The 21833-nt window shown below is 40.9% G+C and overlaps 1 protein-coding gene across 7 annotated transcripts in view; it reads right to left on the bottom strand.

Annotated features, from left to right (window-relative positions):
• Positions 1-416: 416 nt before the first annotated feature.
• Positions 417-21833, bottom strand: part of LOC141085596 (serine/threonine-protein kinase BRSK2-like) — a 443438-nt gene continuing 422021 nt past the window's right edge. For 5 of the 7 annotated variants that reach the window (XM_073571101.1, XM_073571105.1, XM_073571104.1 and 2 more), the window contains 4 exons: positions 20483-20606; positions 18075-18255; positions 15278-15367; positions 417-3617 (listed from right to left, as the gene is read on the bottom strand). In XM_073571101.1, coding sequence (XP_073427202.1) covers positions 3394-3617; positions 15278-15367; positions 18075-18255; positions 20483-20606 — 619 coding nt within the window. In that variant the 3' untranslated portion in view covers positions 417-3393. The remainder of the gene's footprint in view (positions 3618-15277; positions 15368-18074; positions 18256-20482; positions 20607-21833) is intronic. The other 2 variants (XM_073571102.1, XM_073571106.1) reach the window with 1 other exon arrangement.

Genomic DNA, 21833 nt, shown 5'->3' with positions numbered 1-21833 from the left:
AAAATATCACATAAATTCTGCATATACTTCAAAGTATGTTACAATATTTCATCCTTCCATCCAAAGCAATCGACTTTGTGGTCAGAAAAACTCTGGATGGACAACGTTTGGGCCAAAGTATGACAAAATCATCCAGACGTAAGAAAAAAAAAAATTATATATATATATATATATATATGCAAAATGCCTATTTCAATTACAAACTGAGAACATTGATAAGCCTTGAAAGCACATCAGATTTTGGTATCCAAATTTGTTGACCTTTTTCCATGAAGAACCCTCGTCTTATGTTGGATGTTAATGCAATGCAATACTGATTTAAAAGGCATAGATAAGAGGTGGGCGACTATGAGCCGCTCAGGATGGCTTCTCTCTGTGTCAAGACATAACCTTGAATAGAATAGACAAGTGTAAAATAGGTTTCTTTGTCCTTTTTTAATCTTCCGGTTAATCCAAAAGTGAATGGTGCATTATATATGTTAGTCATCTAAAGAGATTTGGCCCCATTGACTTGGTGGAGATTGCATAATGTTTTTCAAAATATAAAATACATCAGGTAATAAGAGACAATGGAGAAGGTTTACAAAGGCAATGCATCGTGAGGACTCAGGCCCAAAGAGAAGAGAACCATACATCCCATATTCAGGTAACAACCAGGAATATCAACAATCACATCAAAGTATTCATGGTTTTCTTATCTGATCTGCTGATTATTACAAGTTAAGTAGACCACCACTTACACAATAGCTTTTTTTCTATCCAGCTCCTTGCATCCGTTCTTCTTCAGTCCCATCGTTTTTTTTAGCAATGCTGAGCATTGCTCATTTTACCAATTCCCAGCTACTAAAGTACTACTCATAATCAATTGTGAAGTTTCTTCCTGGATCCCTCACCGGTCTCTGTATCCCGACCTTCAATTATGAAGTTGCTTCCTGGATCCCTCACCGGTCTCTGTATCCCGGTCTCCTCCAATTATGAAGTTGCTTCCTGGCTCCCTCACCGGTCTTTGTTCCCCAGCCAACAATTATGAAGCTGCTTTCTGGATCCCTTGCCGGTCTCTGTATCCCAGCCTCCAGTGATGAAGTTTTAGTACCACTGAGGTAAACAGCAAAGCGATTAGATTTTGGTGTCGAAACAATCACTAAAGGCCAATATACAGAGAGGGTTCGATGAAGCAAGTATGACTCAGTTGGTTACTGTATACCATTCTAAGCTTTTTGTAATCTATGTAAATACTTTTATGTAAAAAAAAGAGAAGTATTTTAGGAGTGATAGCCTTGTTGGCTAACCAGAAAAAATTATATTAGCTTGGTTTTGAAGCAGAGAGACCCCTTCATCAGGCTGGATTCCAAATGAACGAATAAGACGAGCACAACTTTTAAACAATGTAACAAGACCTTTGTACATGTAGTGGATGGATAGTGAGATACATCAAAGTAAAACTTTATTTTTTTCAGAAATAGAGTGAAAGTCCAGCTCAACGGACTTTCACGGTCACATGAGCACGTGGGTAATGAACATAAGAGGGATATCCAGCATTCTGAAAATGAGCTTGAAAAACTTGTAACTCCTTTTTTTAGGAACTTTTTTTTAGGAACGTACAAATGAACGTAAAAAATCCAGCAAAAACCAACGCGTTTCAACCGTACAGTCTTACTATAACCATGAGTAAAATTTAAGGTTGAAACGCGTTGGTATTTGCCTTTTTTACTTTCATGTGTATGTTCCTAAAGTAAAAATGTTTCAAGTCCATTTTCGGAGTGGTGGATATCTTCTTTGTTACACATTGAACTTTTCTGGTTAGCCAATAAAGGCTTTTACATTGATTTTACTAACTTACATGATAGTATTGTATCAGATCTTGGTAAAAAAAAAAAATTGTAAGGGGCACAACAACCCCTTTCAAGTGTAATGAGGAAGTTTTAATAAAAAGAGACAAAAAGCATTTTCTTAATATACAATTGTCAGCCCAACTATCTCAACGGGGAAAAAAAATTGGTTATATGGGATCTTAAGAGAAAGATACATAAATATTTTTATAAATATATCTATATTTATTATTGGTGCAACCAGGTGACTTCCACACTAAAAGAGTGGCGCGATGAATAATACGGATGGCGTCACAGCGGGAGATTACTGTGACATGTCAATGGTATGGCACAATAGGGATTTATAGAGATTTCCCAATCTAGAGGTGCCTTATTGCCATAGTAATTACGGTATATTATAGCAGCTGATCGGATAGAGGAAAACAGCCGACAAAAGGGCTTCTGTAACAGATGTGCAGCCTTTTCTGAGATCTAGCTTTAATTCAATGAATTATTTTGCTTGCACCCCTGAATATATAGCAAAAATAGAGGCAAATTGTAATTGGTAGTACTACTAAGCATTGAAGAAAATGTTTAAAAAAATCAACCAAAAAACTAATTACAGTTTAATGGCCTTGCTAACTGGTACCAAAACCTCTTCTCTATTGTGGTCGGCTATGGTAACTGTTAGTGGTTGAACCTGTGGTCGGCGTGTTGTCACTATGGCACATGTGGTTTGCACATGCAGTTTAGCTTTCGACACAAGTCCTTTGATCGTAACGTTCAAAAGGACTCCTCATTAATAGAAATCGACTCTCCTAATCTACAATGGATTCACATAGGCCGAAGGTCATCATGGATGGATGAGATACGGCCTCCGCGTACAGGTGCAGCCACAACAGTACTGAAAACAATCTGAAACAGGAAAGTTGGCAAACTCTGATTTAACGTTCATGAGAATTATGTTTGGGGGGCACGTCTTTTGGCGTGAGAAATAAAAAGTGGAAAAACAAAAGACAAAAAGTAGAAATGAAACAGCCCCACACCCGGACAATTTCCAATGAAATAAATAAATATATTAAAAATAATAAACTTATTCATGAAGAATTGCGGTTTCTTCATAGATTTTTTTTTTTTGTTTTCCTTCCGGTTTTATTTTCTTGAATTCCATTTGTAGTTTGCTCATTTTTATTTTTTTTGTCATTTTTGATTTTTTGGAAATATTTACATCTTCACAGTAACGCCAATCTTTAACTCCCTACGCATTGTTCTTCTCTGGGGTGTATGTGCTCATCGCTCTGTATGTTCGTGCACTTGTACATGTACTGTATGTAACAAATGGTTTTCTGTCAAACCTTAAGGTATGCATAACGGTATATCCTGCCACGCGCCAGAGCGTGTGTACACCTGGGATAGGATATATGTCTGTGTACCTATTGATTTTTGTAAGCAGATCCATGTGAGTTTTCTCATCTTCAGGGCGCTGCTTTCTCTTGCGTTGTTTTTGCTCAGTTTTTTTGTTTGTTATTGTTGTTCATTCATAACTCCGCCAGATACGTCTCTAGCAATGATAGTTTCTCCATGGTCATGGCTGTGTTTGAGTTCCATTGGAAGCCAAAAGTTTCTTGTCTTTGGAGGATCCTCTCCGATGGTGTTCTGCCATGTCAGGCTCGGAGCGACGCGAGTTCTGACAGCTACGGGTTGGGGTTCCTGGCGGTCGGCTTTGCTGTCCGTTCTTCTCATCTGGTGGCAAGAAGAGAAGATGATCCAAGGAACACTCCATCTGGGTTCTTGTTGTTACATTTGCTCCTAAATGAAATCATCAATTGCACTTATCTCTCGGAAAGAGTTGAATACACAATAGAAAAGGAGAACCCCGCTGTTATATAATAATACTGCAAAGTGGGGACATCCATATCATACAATCATACACCATCCCCAGTAGTATCATAAGACCACAACGGTTAAAATGTTCTTCACCACTTGTCACAACATTTGTCACCCTGCCACCACCACTTTTATTTTAAGGAACTGATCACATGCAGACTTGATCAAGTTCATTGCTAGCTGCATAAATATATATACAATTAGCTCCTTCTAGTGATGGCTTACTGCAGCAGCAATATTATCATCCACCAATATAGAAAAACTTAGCTTTATTAAAGGGAATCTGTAAGTAGGATCAACCCTCCTAAGCCGTCTATACGCACATGTCGGTCATAGAAATGTGAATAAAATGATACCTTGATATCTGTGATATCTGCGATCTGATGTCTTATTCCAGAGAAATCCACAATTTTCCTAATATGTAAATGAGCTGTTAAGATCTATGGGCCGGAGATAGATCTTCTCAAGAATCTATCTCCAGAGCTTACTATAAATTAAAGTTGGGTTAGCAGTGTGAGACATGTAATGACTGACAGTCTGCTCTCCTGATCTACATGTCTCACACTGGTAAATCATTTCTAGAGGCAGATTCTCAGGAAGATCAATGTTCGATAGCACAATAAGAGAAAAGAGGATGGCACTCACCGTTACCAAAAGTAGAAGTCTTTATTTCATGGATAAAAGTGCATAAGCTCGGGAGCAATGCAGAGAGTGCGGACAACGGCCGCTTCATGCTCTTGCGCTTCAACGGGTCCTAAACCTAAACTTAGGACCCGTTGAAGTGCAGGAGCGCGAAACGGCCATTGTCCGCACACTCTGCATTGCTCCCCAGCTTATGCACTTTTATCCATGAAATAAAGACTTCTACTTTGGTAACGGTGAGTGCCATCCTCTTTTCTCTTACTGTGCTATTGGATTTTGTATATTTCTTCAGGATTGAGCACCCGTTCCTTGGGGTATATGGCGTTCATACTGTATCGTATGTGAAGGGTATCTTTAGATTTGTCTAAGATACCATGGTGGTGCAGCGGTGCCGAATTTGTTTTTCTCTTTTTGGACTTTATGAAGATCTATGTTCAGCCCATAGATCTTAACAGCTCATTTACATATTAGGAAAAACATGGATTTCTTTTGAATAAGACATTAGATTTCAGATATCAAGGTATCATTTTATTCAGCTTCCTATGACCTACATGTTCATATAGACTGCTTAAGAGGTTGATCTTACTGACAGATTCCCCTTTAAGAAATGATCACAAAGTCATCACAAAATTTTGGACTTGAAGACAGAATGTAGCCATAATTTTAAAATGGTATAGAACCTTTGATGTAGCCCTTAGTTTCATGTGGGGCGCATTCATTTATTTTTTGTGTGGGGATCTACAATTTTTTATAAGGTTTATAAATGATATTATATAGATATTAAATATAGACAAATTACTGACAACATAAAGCAAAATAAAGAAGCCATTGTCCTACTTTTTCATTTTAATTTTGAAATGTAAGAATAAAGAATGATATATTTAAAGAAAAAAACTTTCTGTTAAAGATTTTTGTACAGACGGCCCTTAATAATAAAAAAAAAAATAATAAAATGTGTATTTAAAAAACTCAGCACAAATCTATTTTAGATGACAAAAAATAATGCTAGTTAGGGAAATTAAATAATCAACAATAAAATGTTAAGTCGTTTAGGACAAGAACAGCTTGGTCATGATTGTGATACAGAAAAAGTGGAAATGTTTAAATGTTTTGCGAGAACATACAAGTTGGTGTACAATCAATAAGCTTTTAAAGAGTCTTCACATTTATCGTTTCAGGTCCAATATTCTGTACGACTTACAGTCTTAATAGATTTACATAGAGATCACTGCCCATTTTTCTCAATAAAATGATAGCATACTTACTACCACTAGAGGGAGCTCACTGCATACTGTATTTTTATTACATTCATTGTATAAACTGAATATGATGAGCTCCTTGTCTCCCTCTAGTGGTGAAGTTTATTATTTAATTCAGTTAGCTGTCTATGGGAATTTGGATCTCTAGCCCCACTATAGACACTGCACATTGTACATGACTTAGGCTAAGTGCACACGTAGCAGAAAATTTCTGCTTGAAGACCTGACTCCCTTCCCAGAAACCGCACCTATTTTTTGTTGCGTTTTTTATGCGTTTTTTTCCGCAGCGGTTTCAAAACGCATGGAAGAAGCCAAAACTGCGGAAAAATCCGCAAAATTAATGAGCATGCTGCGTTTTTTACCGCGATGCGTTTTTTTTGCGGTAAAAAATGCATCAATGTGCACAAAAAGTGCAAAATGCATAGAAATGACAGGGAAGCTTATTTTTAGCGGTTTTATAGTGAAAACCGCTAAAAAACGCTGTGTGTGAACACAGCCTTACATTGAAAAAAATACTAATTTCATGTTTAATTATCTTATTAATCTAATTAGCTTGAGCTATAATTTTCCAATTAATAATGGAAACAAATTACAAGGTTTTTGGCCACAAATGAGATGATTACAAGAAAACAGTGCAGAGGTGGAGACTCAGCGCTGGACCAGAGGAGCGTGAATAAGCCAAATTTTTTACTATTTTAAAACAAACATGCCATCAAGTGATAGGGGAATTTCTGAAAGTGGAAAAACCCCATTTAAAAGGTGAATTAAATTGATTCTCGCTCTATACAGTTTTGCTCAAAAGTTTACATACCCTGGCAAAATTTTTGCTTTCTTGCCCTTTTTTCAGAGAATATGAATGATAACACCAAACCTTTTTTCTCCACTCATGGTTAATGGTTGGGTGAAGCAATTTATTGTCAAACTACTGAGTTTTCTCTTTTTAAATCATAATGACAACCAAAAACACCCAAATGACCCTGATCAAACGTTTACATACCCTATTTCTTAGTACAGTGTATTGCCCCCTCTAACATCAATGACAGCTTGAAGTCTTTTGTGGTAGTTGTGGATCAGGTTCTTTATTTTCTCAGATGGTAAAGATGCCTACTCTTCTTGGCAAAAAAACCCTCCAGTTCCTGTAAATTCCTGAGCTGTCTAGCATGAACTGCTCGCTTGAGATCTCCCCAGAGTGGCTCAATGATATTGCGGTCAGGAGACTGAGATGGCCACTCCAGAATCTTCACTTTGTTCTGCTGTAGCCAATGACAGGTCGACTTGGCCTTGTGTTTTGGATTGTTGTCATGTTGGAACGTCCAAGTACGTCACATTCGCAGCTTCCGGGCTGATAATAGCAAATTTGCCTCCAGTATTTGCTGATAATGTGCTACATTCATCTTTCCATGAACGTTGACCAAGTTTCCTGTGCCTTTGTAGCTCACACATCCCCAAACATCAGCGATCCACTTCTGTGCTTTACAGTAGGAATGGTGTTCCTTTCATCATAGGCTTTGTTGACCTATGTAACATTTATGGTTGTGGCCAAAAAGTTCAATTTTGGTCTCATCACTCCAAATTACTTTGTTCCAGAAGTCTTGAGGGTTGTCTCTGTGCTGTTTTGCATATTGTATGCAAGATACTTTGTGGCATTTACATACTTATGGCTTTCTTCTGGTGACTCAACCATTCATTCCATTTTTCTTAAAGTGCCTCCTTATTATGCATCTTGATACAGCCACACCGCTAGTTTTCAGAGAGTTCAGTATTTCAGATGATATTATTCCTGTTTTTCTTTGCATCCTGAACAATTTTCCTGGCAGTTGTGGATTAAATTTTTGTTGGTCTACCTGACCGTGTTTTTGTTTTTACAGAGCCCCTAATTATCCATTTGTTAATCACAGTTTGAATGCTACTGACTGGCATTATCAATTCCTTGGATATGTTTTTGTATCCATTTCATGTTTTATACAGTTCAACTACTTTTTCCCGTAGATTCGTTGACAATTCTTTTTGCTTTCCCCATGACTCACAATCCAGAAACATCAGTGGTGGGATGAAAGATGCAAGAGTCTGTCTGGATCCCATAAACTCACTCAGCTTTTATGCACACACTGATTACAATCAAACAGGTCACAGGTGAGGATGTTACCTTTAGTAGCCATTCAAACCCATTTGTGTCAACTTTTGTGCATGTTATCAGGCTAAAATCACCAGGGTATGTAAACTTTTGATCAGGGTCATTTTGAAGTGTTGGGTTGTCATATTGATTTAAAAAGAGAAAACTCAGTAGTTTGACAATAAATGGTTTCACCCAACCACTAACCATGAGTGGAGAAAAAGTTTTGGTGTTATCATTCATATTCTCTGAAAAAAGGCCAAGAAAGCAAAAATTCTGCAGAGGTATGTAAACTTTTGAGCACAACTGTACGTACACTGCAGTCACAGTCCTTTATAATCGACTACATAAGTACACAGGATATAAAAAGTAAAATGTGATTTGCTAAATTTGAACACACAACCCCATCCCAATTATAAGAGGGTGTTCATACATACGCAACCACCTCATTTTAGCTTTGTCATTTTTATTTCCCCCCTCAAAATGATTTTGGTTTGTTTCTTAATGGATTTGCATTGATTATGGGTGGAAATAAAGGCTGAAAAAGTTCTGAAATTATTCTGTTTTGTATGATTTTTTTTTTTTTTCCGGTGACAAAAACTCAACATTTCAACAGGGGCATGTAGACTTTTATCTTTACATGAAAGGATATGATGCGCATAGAACCCGCAGTGCACTACACCGCCATCAAAGTGGATGTGAATTTACCAAACCTCACCCACATGCTGCGTAACCAATCTGTGCAGTGGATTCTAATTTCTCAGTTCATCAATATGTGGTCAAAATTTACTCTGGTGATTTCACATATTGTAATCAATACGCTGCAAATTTACAACAAAATCTTTGAAAATCCGCAAATAACTCATGAGAATTTTATCACCGATTTGTTACACGAGGATTCCGATTAGTGTCTGTCCCCATAGGATATACCGTATTTTTCGGACCATAAGACGTACTTTTTCCCAAAAAATTTTTTGTGGAAAATGGGGGTGTGTCTTATGGTCCGAATATACTTACAAATACTGTGCCGGCAGTCCCGGTCTGATGCTGCAGGGCGATGCAGCCTCCCTTCCCAAGCTGGTGCGGCGGTAGAGTTCCTCTGTGGGGCGAATGCAGTAGTGGTGCTCTGTGGGGCGGTGGGGCTCTACCGGCATTTCAAGAAAGCCCAGAGGCCCCCACAGATCCAGTGCTCTGATGCCGTGGCCTCCGGGAAAATGGCTGCCGGGAGGCAGTGCATGCTCAGATTCAGATCTCGGCAACGGTAGGAGCGCCACCGCCGCCTCCCCACAGAGGAGCACCACAGAGCACCACCACTGCTGTACTTGGCGCAAAATGCCGGCGGAGCCCCGCCGCACCGCAGAGCATCACCAGCCTGGGATGGGATTTCCCAGAGGTCACCGCACCAGCCTGGACCACCAAACAACCCCTGTGACCACTCCACCTGTGCCAATACCCCCCGGTAAGCTGAATTCAGACAGTAAGAAGGACCCCGATTTGACGCATTATATTTTTTCCCTATTTTCCTTCTGAAAATTTGGAGTGCGTCTTATGGTCCGGTGCATCTTATAGTCCAAAAAATACGGTAAGTGTTTTCTCATAATCATCTCAGTGGTGGCAAACTGTTACGGTATTTATCTATTTATTGATCTATGTATTTATCTACCTACCTATTATCTATCTACCTATCTATTATCTAACTAATATCTATCTAATAATATGATTATAGATAAGGGAGAGGATGCTGCTGCACCGCAGCCAGTTAAGGAGAAACTTTTTTTATTTTTTACTTTTTTTTTTGTACTGAAAGCTACAATTTGGGGCCTTGATGGGAGGACATATGGGGCCAGGAATGAGATGACACTAGGTGTCAGGAATGAGACACACTGTGCCAGGATGTGGGACGTTATTACTGTAAGGGCTAATTAAGGGACATTATTACTGCTGTGATGTATTTTATTTTTGCGGATACTGCTCTCAGTGGGGGAGTTCCTGTTACTGCGTCACTATGTTGCTTTTTTGTCATCATCTAGTGTAGTGTAGAAGATGGGGGTCTTTGCTCTGGAAGCGGTGCTCTAGATAACTGTGTGTTATTTTCTGCTGAGATGAGTCATGGCTGGAAGAAGTGGCTGCATGAAGAATTTGAACTAGAGATGTCACAGGCGAGTCAGTGTTACCTGTATACTAACACTATACATCATATACCATATAAAGGGTTCCTGTGTATAATGTCACTGGTGATCCCTGTATTGTCTGTACACTTACACTATATACATTACAGAGCTCCTGTGTATAATGTTACCTGTACACTGACAATATATACAGAGCTCCTGAGTATAATGTTACCTGTAATCCCTGTATTATCTCTACACTGACACTATATACAGAGCTCCTGCGTATGTCACTGGTGATCCCTGTATTATCTCTACACTGACACTATATACAGGGCTCCTGTGTATATTATCACTGGGGATAACTGTATTACCTGTACATTGACACTATATACAGAGCTCCTGTGTATAATGTCATTGGTGATCACTGTATTACCTGTATACTATGTACAGTACATAGCTCCTGTGTATAATGGCAATTGTGGTAATATTAGTATTGTAGTTATTCTTATTAATAATCAATATTGTAGTATTCAGTCACTATGTGGTGGTAGTATGTGATCTGGTCATGGTGTGGCAGTATTTGTTCCTTATATGTGGCATTATTCGGTCAGTATGTGGTCTGGTAATAGTGTGTTAGTATTTTTCCTTTTATGTAGTATTATTCATTCACTATGTGATGGTAATATGTGATTCACCCATAGTGTGACTGTATTTGTCTGTTGTATGTGGTATTATTTGTCATTTAAAAAAATGTATGTGACACATTCCCTTAAAGAAAAATAATAATATACCTATAAAGAGTATTGGCTATTTTAAAACATGTTTAATAGGTTAGAGTAGAGTAGAGCCCAGCCAAAAGAGTCTCCCTTGTCATGGTGGTGGCTTAAAAAAATCTTTTTTTCCAAAAACAAAAGCTGATGGCTATGTACAGTGAAGGAAATAATTATTTGATCCCTTGCTGGTTTTGTAAATTTGTCCACTGACAAAGACATGAGCAGTGTATAATTTTAAGGGTAGGTTAATTTTAACATTGAGAGATAGAATATCAAAAATAAAATCCAGAAACTCACATTGTACAGTATAAATTATATAAATTTATTTGCATTTTGTAGTAAGAAATAAGTATTTGCTCCCCTACCAACCATTAAGAGTTCTAGCTCCTACAGACCAGTTAGATGCTCCTAATCAACTCGTTATCTGCATTAAAGACAGCTGTCTTACATAGTCACCTTTTGTAAAAGACTCCTGTCCACAGACTCCATTAAACAGTCAGACTCTAACACTTACAACATGGGCAAGACCAAAGAGCTTTCAAAGGATGTCAGGGACAAGATTATAGACCTGCACAAAGCTGGAATGGGCTAAAAAACCATAAGTAAGGCCGGTTTCACATTTGCGCATTCAGGGCGCAGCGACGGCCTGCGCACGGTCGCCGCTAAGCCCCGCCCCCTGCCGCGCCTCCGTCGGTAGCTCCGCCTCCGGGCGCATGATGCTGCATGCGTCATGCGTTCCCTATCTTTATCACTGAGGACGCAGGCCATGCGCAGTATGCATTTGGTGGTGCCTGCATCCTTTTGACGGTGCGCCGAGCGCAACCAAATTGCAACAAGTTGCGTTTGGCGCTGGTCGGCGCACCGTCAAAAGGACGCAGGCGCCGCAAAAACGCATACTGCGCATGGCCTGCGTCCTCAGTGATAAAGATAGGGGACGCATGCAGCTTCATGCGCCCGGAGGCGGAGCTACCGGCGGAGGCATGGCAGGGGGCGGGGCTGCACCCTGAAGCGCAAATGTGAAACCGGCCTAAGACGCTGGGTGAGAAGGAGACAACTGTTGGTGCAATAGTAAGAAAATGGAAGAAATACAAAATGACTGGCAGTCGACATCGAACTGGGGCACCATGCAAAATCTCACCTCGTGGGGTATCCTTAAACATGAGGAAGGTGAGAGATCAGCCTAAAACTACACAGGGGGAACTTGTTAACGATCTCAAGGCAGCTGGGACCACAGTCACTAAGAAAACCATTGGTAACACATTATGCCTTAAAGGTTTAGAATCCTGCAGTGCCAGCAAGGTCCCCCTGCTCAAAAAGGCACATGTGCAGGCCCGTCTGAAGTTTGCCAATGAAAACCTGGATGATTCTGTGAGTGATTGGGAAAAGGTGCTGTGATCAGATGAGACAAAAATTGAGTTCTTTGGCATTAACTCAACTCGCCGTGTTTGGAGGAAGAGAAATGATGCCTATGACCCAAAGAACACCATCCCCACTGTCAAGCATGGAGGAGGAAACATTATGTTTTGGGGGTGTTTCTTTGCTAATGGCACAGGACTACTTCACCGCATCAATGGGAGAATGGACGGAGCCACATACCGTAAAAGCCTGAGTGACAACCTCCTTCGCTCCGCCAGTACATTAAAAATGGGTCGTGACTGAGTCTTCAGCAAGACTATGACCCATAACATACAGCCAAGGCAACAAAGGACTGGTTCAAAAAGAATCACATTAAGGTCTTGGAGTGGCCTAGCCAGTCTCAAGACCTTAATCCCCTAGAAAACTTATGGAGGGAGTTGACGCTCCGAGTTGCTAAGCAGCAGCCTCAAAATCTTAATGATTTAGAGATGATCTGCAGAGAGGAGTGGACCAAAATTCCTCCTGACATGTGCGCAAACCTCATCATCAACTCCAAAAACGTCTGACTGCTGTGCTTGCCAACAAGGGTTTTGCCACCAATTATTAAGTCTTGTTTGCCAGAGGGATCAAATACTTATTTCTCACTGCAAAATGCAAATACATTTATATAATTTATACAATGTGATTTTCTGGATTTTATATTCTATCTCTTAATGTTAAAATTAACCAACCATTAAAATTATAGACTGTCCATGTCTTTGTCAGTGGGCAAACCTAAAAAAGAATCAGCAAGAGATCAAATACTTATTTCCTTCACTGTATGTGATCTGGTGTTTAGTGGGAACTGTTAATGTGTGATTGATGAGGACGTGGTGCAGAAGTGGAGTTTTTCCAAGTGTGGAGGTTGGGACTGTGGAAGGTTCACAGGGTGCAGGCAGAGCTGGGGTGGAGCCTGGGCGCAGTCTCAATGGGGCCTGAAAATTTTGCCAATCTGTTGCCCTGAATATTCTTGGTGACAGCCCAGTCTATCTAATATCTACCTGTATCTATACAGTACATCTATCACATATCTAATATTTATCTATTATCTTTCCATCCACCTATCTATTATCTAACTATCTAATTATCTATCTATATCCCAAAAAATGGAAGCAGCTCACCGTTATTGGATCAATTCACATGCAATTTAAATGCACATAAGGAGACGTTGCCATATGGGCAATTAAATTGCACGTATATTGATCCAATAACGGTGAGCTGCTTCCATTTTTTGGATGTATTTACTCAGTTTGGTATGTACCTGAGAAGCTTTTTGCACCCCACAAATATATATTTTTGTGCTGCTTTTTGTCCTTTTTTATCTATCTAGCTAGAAAAAAGAAAGCAAAAAGCAGCAACAGGCAACAGCGTGTCTGGTTGCCGTGCCTCCAAGGCAAGAACTAAACCTCATGTAGGAGGCAAAAAATGGAGGCAGCGCATCAGTAAAAGATGAATAAGGTGCTTATTTAATAGCCCCAATTAAGACCGAATTAAGGGGCTATTACATAAGCACCTTATTCATCTTTTACTGATGCGCTGCCTCCATTTTTGTCTCCTATCTATCTAACTAGTGATGGGCGCAAGAAAAACAACTTTTTGTGGATCCCCCTGATGTTGCTTAAAAGGCAATTAAAAGCACTGTCTCTTCCAGCTGCAATAGAAAATTTTCTATTTTCTGCCAAAATACACTTTTGTTCTAGTTTAGAGTGATGTTCTGCAATCAGAGCAAATCAGGAGCCTCGGGAGCTTCTAATTTATAATCCCCAACTCAGCATTTCTTGCATGTGAATGGAGTCGGGTGTTATACAGAATGCCGCTCTCTGGCGGACGGAGCAACGTTGCAGGACTTGTTATCAGACGTGTTTGGGCTATTGGTGGTTAATATGGCACCCAGTTGGGGCTCCACTTATGCCTGTGATGTGGCTCTTAGTAGAATGGGTCTCTCCTATTGCTCCTCTATTCATGTATAGGCCCATATTGTACCAAACATTTCGCACACAGATTAAAGAATCATGGCATGATCCATTGTTGTAGTTTTTGTAGATACTATCTCCAGAACAATTGCTTTTAGGGTAAAAAATGAAACTTTTGTAATATGGAGGCACATAGGGTGCCTACGGGTCCCCTAGAAATTTCTATGCCACTGTACAAAGTCTCTGATTATGACATTTCTGCGTGAAGAAGTACAGAATTAGAAGAAGGCTTTACACACTAGAGGAGGGGAGAAAAATGAATTTGCCCTTAAAGACCAGCTTTAGGGCTGTGAGGATGTTCTTAAGGAGAGTAGCTGATTTTGGAGATCCATGGGAATAAATTTGTAAATTAGCTCTCTCCCATTAAGAATTAAAGAACTCCCTGGTGCCACCCTATGAAGGTAGGTAGCCTTTAAGCCCAGGCCTGACCCTTTAACAAGCCTTGCAACATGACTACTGATGTTAGCCAGGCTGTGTCGGCGCACTTGCCCCACATCAGTGCAGAGCAGTGTATGACTAGCTAAATTTGAGGGAACCCAGTAAGGTGGTGAAAGCCTCCTGTTAGCAGGGATTGAAGACCAACTAAAAAGGACTGGGACTGTCCTTGCTGGAATTATATGTAGAAACAGTGCTGATAATTGGCTGCCAATGGCTGAATAGTACTAAAAAATAAATGAGGGGTCCCATCACTAAGTAAAGAAAAACTGTGACTACTGCTGCTACTAATGCTACCACTTCTATTGTTGGTACTGCTGCTAATGTTACAGCTATGATTGCTACTATTATTACTGCTACTACTATTGCTTACACTACTATGACAGTTACTACTGCTGCAGCTAATTCTATTACAATTGCTCTTACACTGCTGCTACTACTATTATTGCTACTGTTACGTGTACAATTGCTACTATTGCTTCTTCTACCAGTACACTGCCATTGCTACTACTATTGCTACTGCTGTTACAATTGCTACTACTGCTTCTACTACAATTACTACTACTGCTAATTCTACTACTATTGCAGCTGCAGCTTTTCCTGTTACTGCTGTTACTGCTTCTGCTACTAATACTACTGCTGTGACTATTGCTACTGCTGCTACTACTGCTGTTGCTCCTGCTACTACAACTTTTGCTGCTGCTACTATTATTGCTGCTGCTAATCCTACTACTTCTACTACTATTGCTACTGCTGTTCCTACTGCTACAACTGTTTGTTCCCTTCCTTTTCTTTTCATCACCTACACCCATGATACTGTAATTCAATCAATATACTATTGAATAATAATGTTCTGTCATATATTTATGCTATATATTTACCTGCCAAGGCCTGGACTGACGGCTGGTCATGTGTGCTCAGCAGTTGTGCCTGAATAGTCTCTACAACCCTCTTAAATCGGCGACTGGGACCTGGAAAATGAAAATAAGCAAATAAAGACAAGTATATAAATGGCAAACATAAAAAGCTGTGAAATCAGAGAACTTAAGGTTCTTTTTATGTGGTTTTTTGAAGTGGATCTGCTTCAAAACCTACATTAAAACCACTATGTGTGAACACACATCAGCTGATAGAAGAGACTGTGATGCCGGTCGAGTGTAATGGCCTTCTCATTGCTAAGATTTCTCCATCTACCTGCACTGTCAGCGCTTAGGCACAGCTCTGCTGACTATTGCAGTGCTGTATTACTTACTTGATTGCCGATCTTGATTGCCTGAGGGTAATTCATCAATCTGTAAGCGTCCCTTATAAGTTCTGTAAGCCATGCCATACTCCCTCACATATAAGGCCTCACACACTAACATTGATGTAAGAGACTAAGTCTAAACATACATATTTTTTCTGAATTGCTAGAATGATAGATGGTTAAAAAACAAGAACTAAATATGCCATTATATACACTACACACAATGGAAAAATAAAGAATTTGGACACCTCTATATTACACCCATAGGAGTATTAGTGACCGCCCAATCTAAATCTATAGGCATCAATAATAGAGTTGGTCTCTTTCCAGCTATAACAGCCCCACTCTTCTAGGAAGGTTTTCTACAAGATTTTGGAGGTGGTCTGCAGGAATTTTGCACAATTATCCAGGAAAGCATTTGTGAGGTCAGACCCTGATGTTGGAGAGAGGCAGGACTCACAATCTTCATTCATCCCAAAGGTGTTGGATGAGGTTGAGGTCTGGGTTCTGGGGGGGGTTGGCTATGCTCTTCCACATCAAACTCCCCCAATCATGTCTGTATGGACCTTGCGCACTGAGCAAAGCCATGGGGAACAAAAAAAGCCTTCTCCAAACTGTGCCCACAAAGTTGAAGCTAAAATTTATACCTCTGATCACAGCTGCAGGCTCACGCTATCATTTGACAGCATGAGAACTGTGGCTGTCTGACCGGCGGTAATAATTTTACCGCCTATCAGAAGCAGTGTTTGCTGCGATTTCATGCACATGACAGAGCAACAAACACCTGGTATTTGGAGGGCCAAACCTGAACAGTAACACAGACTTCCTGGTGAAGTGCGTGTTCAGTGTCCGAGTCCAAACAGTAGGTGTTCGGTAAGGACACTGAACTCTACTGTTCAGGTTCACCCATCTCTAGTCATAGGTCATGGGTCTCCAAGCAGGACAATGACCCCAAACATACTTCAAGAAGCACCCAGAAATGGATGGAAACAAAGCGCTCGAGAGTTCTATCTAAAGTGGCCAGCAATGAATCCGGATCTAAATCGCATTGAACATCTGAGGAGAGATCTTAAAATTGCTTTTGGTAGAAGAGACCTTGAGCAGTTTGCAAAAGAAGAGTGATCCAAAATTCCAGTTTAGAGGTGTAAGAAGCTTGTTGGTGGTTATAGGAAGCGAGTGATTGCAGTTATTTATTCCAAAGGGTGTGCAACCAAATATTAAGTTAAGGGTGCCAACAATTTTGTCAGGCCCATTTGGGAGTTTTGTGTGAAATTATGTCTAATTTGAGATTGTTTCTCAATTTTTTTGTATTGTTCCAATACACAGAAAATAAACATGTATAATAAAACGTTTTATTGCAATAATTTTCTGGGAAAAATACTTAATTACTGGAACAATTTAAAGGGTGCCACCAATTTCAGCCATGAATGTATGTGAGCTACGATGTCCTCTTGCTATTCTAAATAACCTTAAAAATGGCTGATACGTTCCCTGACTCAGCTTTTATATAGTCTATGATAGTCCCTCCTATTTGGCTGGGCGATACCAAATGATGTAATAGCTACAAGGTGTTATGAGGAAGCCTTGGGTACTTTCATAACACTATGGGTTAACCCTATATCTGCAGGTAAATAGCGTTAATAGCCATGGTCTCCAGCTTCTTTTGCCATCAGTCCTTTTCAATTTTTCAAGAGAAAATAAGGAAAAAATGAATATGAATATACATTAGTCAGTGCAGGGTAGATGAGCTGCCTGTATAAAATTTTGCAATGGGTCATCTGCTGTCTATGGACAATTTGTGCAATTCAGCCAGTAGATGCTGTTGATAAAGACCAGCAACCATTGTAAAGTGTGCCACCTACTAAGTTGCTGCAGGCAAACACAGGGTCATTTGCTGCAGGTGACAAAAAGACACTGGGAAGCTGGACAGCAGCACCACCCTGTTCTGTGCTGATCACACACATGCCTGGCATTTAGACCATCCATTCCAATATCTAATATATGTGATGTAAAAATGTTTTTTAAAAAATGATTAATTAGGCCAGTCTGAATTTCCAGGTAGCAATGAATCTTTGTGACTAAAGCAGACTGCCCCTGAAGATAAGGAGCATCTTCCTCCAGGGGCCTGTGCTATCATCATCATGATTTGAGATATGATGTGAGGACATGTGTCTATCAAAAAAGTTGCTGTCTTAGAGCAGAGCTGTCAGTCAATGTTCTGCTGCTTCATGTCACTATGTCACATAATGTTTCACAACTCCATGAGCAGAATGATGATTGACTCCAATCTCACTAGACATTACAAGTACTCGGCATATGTGGTCTTCTGGCAGTGGCAGCTTGTAATCCCTTAGACTAATTTATCCTGTCCTCAAATACCTGTCACCCCCACTCCACACCTTATCTCCTGTTTGTCTGGCTGTCTGGTATACCTGATATTAGAGTGAAGGTCACAGAGTAGATGCCATTCTCTTTTTGTGCCTCAGCTCCCTCTGAGTAACTGATGTCCACCTGAAATTTGACAGGTTTCTGAAATACCGATGGACCCCCTGATGACTTGTACTCTGCTCTGAAGCTGGTCTGAGAGATCACGCTGTGACTTAAGCTGGGGATCTAAAGGAAACAAAATTCAGAAAATCAGCAGACCTGGTATTTGCTAACGTTCAATGTCAATGTAATGATGAACTACAAGTCCCAGTATTTTAGGGTAATTAAAAAAGTACAAGTTCACATTACCCCCAGAGAGGAGTGCAATACAATTATGTAAAGGAAGTCATGCCAAACTGACAGTAAAAAGTAAGCATATCATGTCTTAGGGCTATAGCCCCTAAAAAAAACCCCAATGATCGTGATCTAACTGCTGCATCCATTCTGCAGAAACTGAAGTTTAGCTAGATATGATAATTCAGTAGCTCGGTTCAACCTTTGGTGTGGCCAAGGGGCTCAAACCACTGGTTTTGCATGCCCACCTCCTCCATTGGTGATTGACAGCACTGGCTCTTTTCTGGAGCGAGAACTGTCTGCATAGACGGTTTAGGCAAGTGAGTGCTATCAATCACCAGTGATGGAGGAAGGGCATGCAAAATTAATGGGCAAAACAGTGCACTGAGCCTCTTGGCCACATCAAGGGTGCACCAAGCCCATTAATTAGCATGTTTGTTTAAACTTTGGCTTCTGCAGAATGGAGGCAGTGATTAGATCACCTAAGGTGCAATTTTTAATGCAGCTACAACCCTATGAGGTGAGCTTACCTCATACTGTCAGTTTGGGTTGACAGACTTCCATTAAGACTGAGATCACACTTGCGAGAAACTCAGACAAGTCTCGCACGTGAATACCCGCACTTCCGCTAGCCCTCGGGAGCGGAGCGTATGGCTGCATAGAAATACTTGCAGATGAACACTCCGAGTGCAGGCGGCAGTGTCGGGTGTTGACGTGCAAGACTCGTCCGAGTTTCTCGCAAGTCTGACCCCGGCCTAAAATGAAGGATTTTTCAGTGGAAAATCCAGAATGATGAGATCCACAGAACCAATTCACGCAGATTTAACTGTATTGCAATTACATAAAGTGATATGCTGCGTATGACAAATCAGAAGAACTGATCAATTTTTCATATGTGGATCAGCCGTCAACATGCCCATAGGCTAAATTCACAGGCAGCATTTTTCTAGGCATTTTGTTGGTGTTTAACCAGTTTTTTACAATACATAACTAAAAATGCCTATAAAAACATCATGAAAATTGCTTGAAATGCATGACATTTTTTTACAACTTTAAAAACACTGAAAAACTAGGCCTTAGTACATGGAGTGTTTTTGATGCCAACATATCAGCATAGTTTTTGAAGAATGGTTTCCGAAAATGTGTTTTTTGCTACTGGCGCTAGCCTTTTCTTTTTTCCCCCACATTTTATATATATACAGTAGAATAACAGCAGCTGCCAAGCAGAAGCCATCTGAAAAATGGTCAAGTCAGTTCTTTAAGCCGCTTCATGGCTTTCGAAGCCTGAAGTGGTTAAAAGAAGTTATAAAAGACAAAACATCTGCACAGCAGTGTCGTTTTTGGTATTAGTGTGCATATGCTCATTACTTTTAACTTTTACTGAGCACTTTTTCAAGCAGGTTCCAGGTGGAATCTGAAAAAGCTGCACATATTCTTAAGGCTTAATTCACACGTTTGTAATGGGAAAGCAAACGAAAGACATCCATGCACTGCTAAATCACATCACTAAAGGGGGTTTTTCACATAGCGATATCGCTAGCAATATCGCTAAAACGTCACTGATTTTGTGACGTTATAGCGATATCGCTACGTGTGATACTTACCTCCGACCGGCTCCCCCGCTGTCCATCGCTGATCGCGCGAGAATGTCCTGCTCCATTTCTCGTCGGGCGCGTCCTGCTGGGCTTCCTGCTGTGTGAGACGAGCGACGCGTGGAGGTGGGCGGGAGGACGTCTGGATCGCTGTGTGTGAAAGGTGAGTATCGTCCGCTGCGTCTCTGCTGCATCCCTGTGAGATCTTCCTGTGTGGAAGCTCACTAGCGATCATTTAGCGATGCACCAGCGATCCTGACCGGGTAACCCAACGAAATGCATGAGCTTGGTTAACAAATCCTGCCATACTTGTACACGTCTTTGCTCTTTTTTTGTGGACAGTCCAGATAATAAGAGCATGTAGCTAGCAGGTTAGCATGGATAGCGCTGGCTAGCATGGATAGCACTCATCCATGAAAATTGGACGTGTGAATGGAGCCTTATTCTGATTCACAAGGGCACCTGGAGATTTTCTAAGAGTGATTTCTAGGACAACATTATAAAAAGCAGTGCTCCTCCCTACTTACTGAGAGAAAGGCGTGGACTATGTCAGCTTTTATGGAGCTGAGAGGTTTATCTTTGATCACCACAAATATCTGCTCTTCTTTATCTAAGTTGATGAAGTTTCCGAACCATGACTTTTTGGCAAGCCTACGAGTAGAGAGAATTGGAAAAAAGATTAGAGAATCTAAAAACAGATCTAAAAGTAACTGGATTCAGTAATGGTGACTGAATGTATGTGTGTATCACCAACCAATCGCGAAGCGTCTTTCATTTCACCAGAGCAGTTTAAAAGAAGCTGAGCTGTGATTGGTTGCTATGAGCAACAGTTTTCTCACTCCACGACAACACCTCAGCAGACACTGAGGGTGGGAGAAATCTAGCATCCCCGGGAACATAAGCTCACAGCCATTGTCTGCCCCCCAGAAAGGAGCAGAGAGCACATGACAGAAATGAATCACCCCCTCCCTGCCCATAAACCCATCACACATCCAAGTTAGCGCAAATCCCTCAGAACTCTGATTCTGACCCCAGGCTTCTATTAAAGGGATCATTGGTATGGAAGTCAGGGCAAATCCATCCAGCGCTTTGGTTTTGACCCCAGGCCTCTCTTAAAGGGATCTCCGGTATGGAAGTTAGGACCGTTCCACTCAGCTCTGTGGTTCTGACCCCAGGGTCACTTAAAGGGATCATTGGTATGGAAGTAAGGGCAATTCCACTAAGCACTCTGGTTCTGACCCCAGGCCCCTCTTAACGAGATCTTCCGTATGGAAGTTAGGGCAAATCCCTCAGCGCACTCATTCTGACCCCAGGCTACTATTAAAGGGATAATTGGTATGGAAGTCAGGGCAAATCCATCCAGCGCTTTGGTTCTGACCCCAGGCTTCTCTTAAAGGAATCCCTGGTATGGAAGTTAGGACTGTTCCACTCAGCGCTCTGGTATTGACCCCAGGCTGACGGGATGTTGTGGGATATTAGGGGTAATAGTTCGGTGGCTCTGGCTGATGGGGTGATGTGGGATATTAGGGGGAGTAGTCCAGTGGCTCTGGCTGACGGGATGATGTGGGATATTAGGGGGAGTAGTCCGGTGGCTCTGGCTGATGGGATGATGTGGAATACAAAGGGTAGTAGTCCGGTGGCTCTGGCTGATGGGATGATGTGGGATATTAGGGGTAGTAGTCCAGTGGCTCTGGCTGACGGGATGATGTGGGATATTAGGGGTAGTAGTCCGGTGGCTCTGATGGGATGATGTGGGATATTTAGTGGTAGTAGTCCGGCGGCTGTGACTGGATGATGTGGGATATTAATGGTAGTTGTCTGGTGGCTCTGGCTGATGGGATGATGTGGGATATTAGGGGTAGTAGTCCGATAGCTTTG

The sequence above is a fragment of the Dendrobates tinctorius genome, unplaced genomic scaffold (genome assembly GCF_039654945.1).
Source record: "Dendrobates tinctorius isolate UK_male_01 unplaced genomic scaffold, ASM3965494v1 ptg000028l, whole genome shotgun sequence".
NCBI classification, from domain to species: Eukaryota; Metazoa; Chordata; class Amphibia; order Anura; family Dendrobatidae; genus Dendrobates; species Dendrobates tinctorius.
The sequence above is the reverse complement of the archived record's forward strand: the minus strand, read 5'-3'. Positions and strand labels throughout refer to the sequence as shown.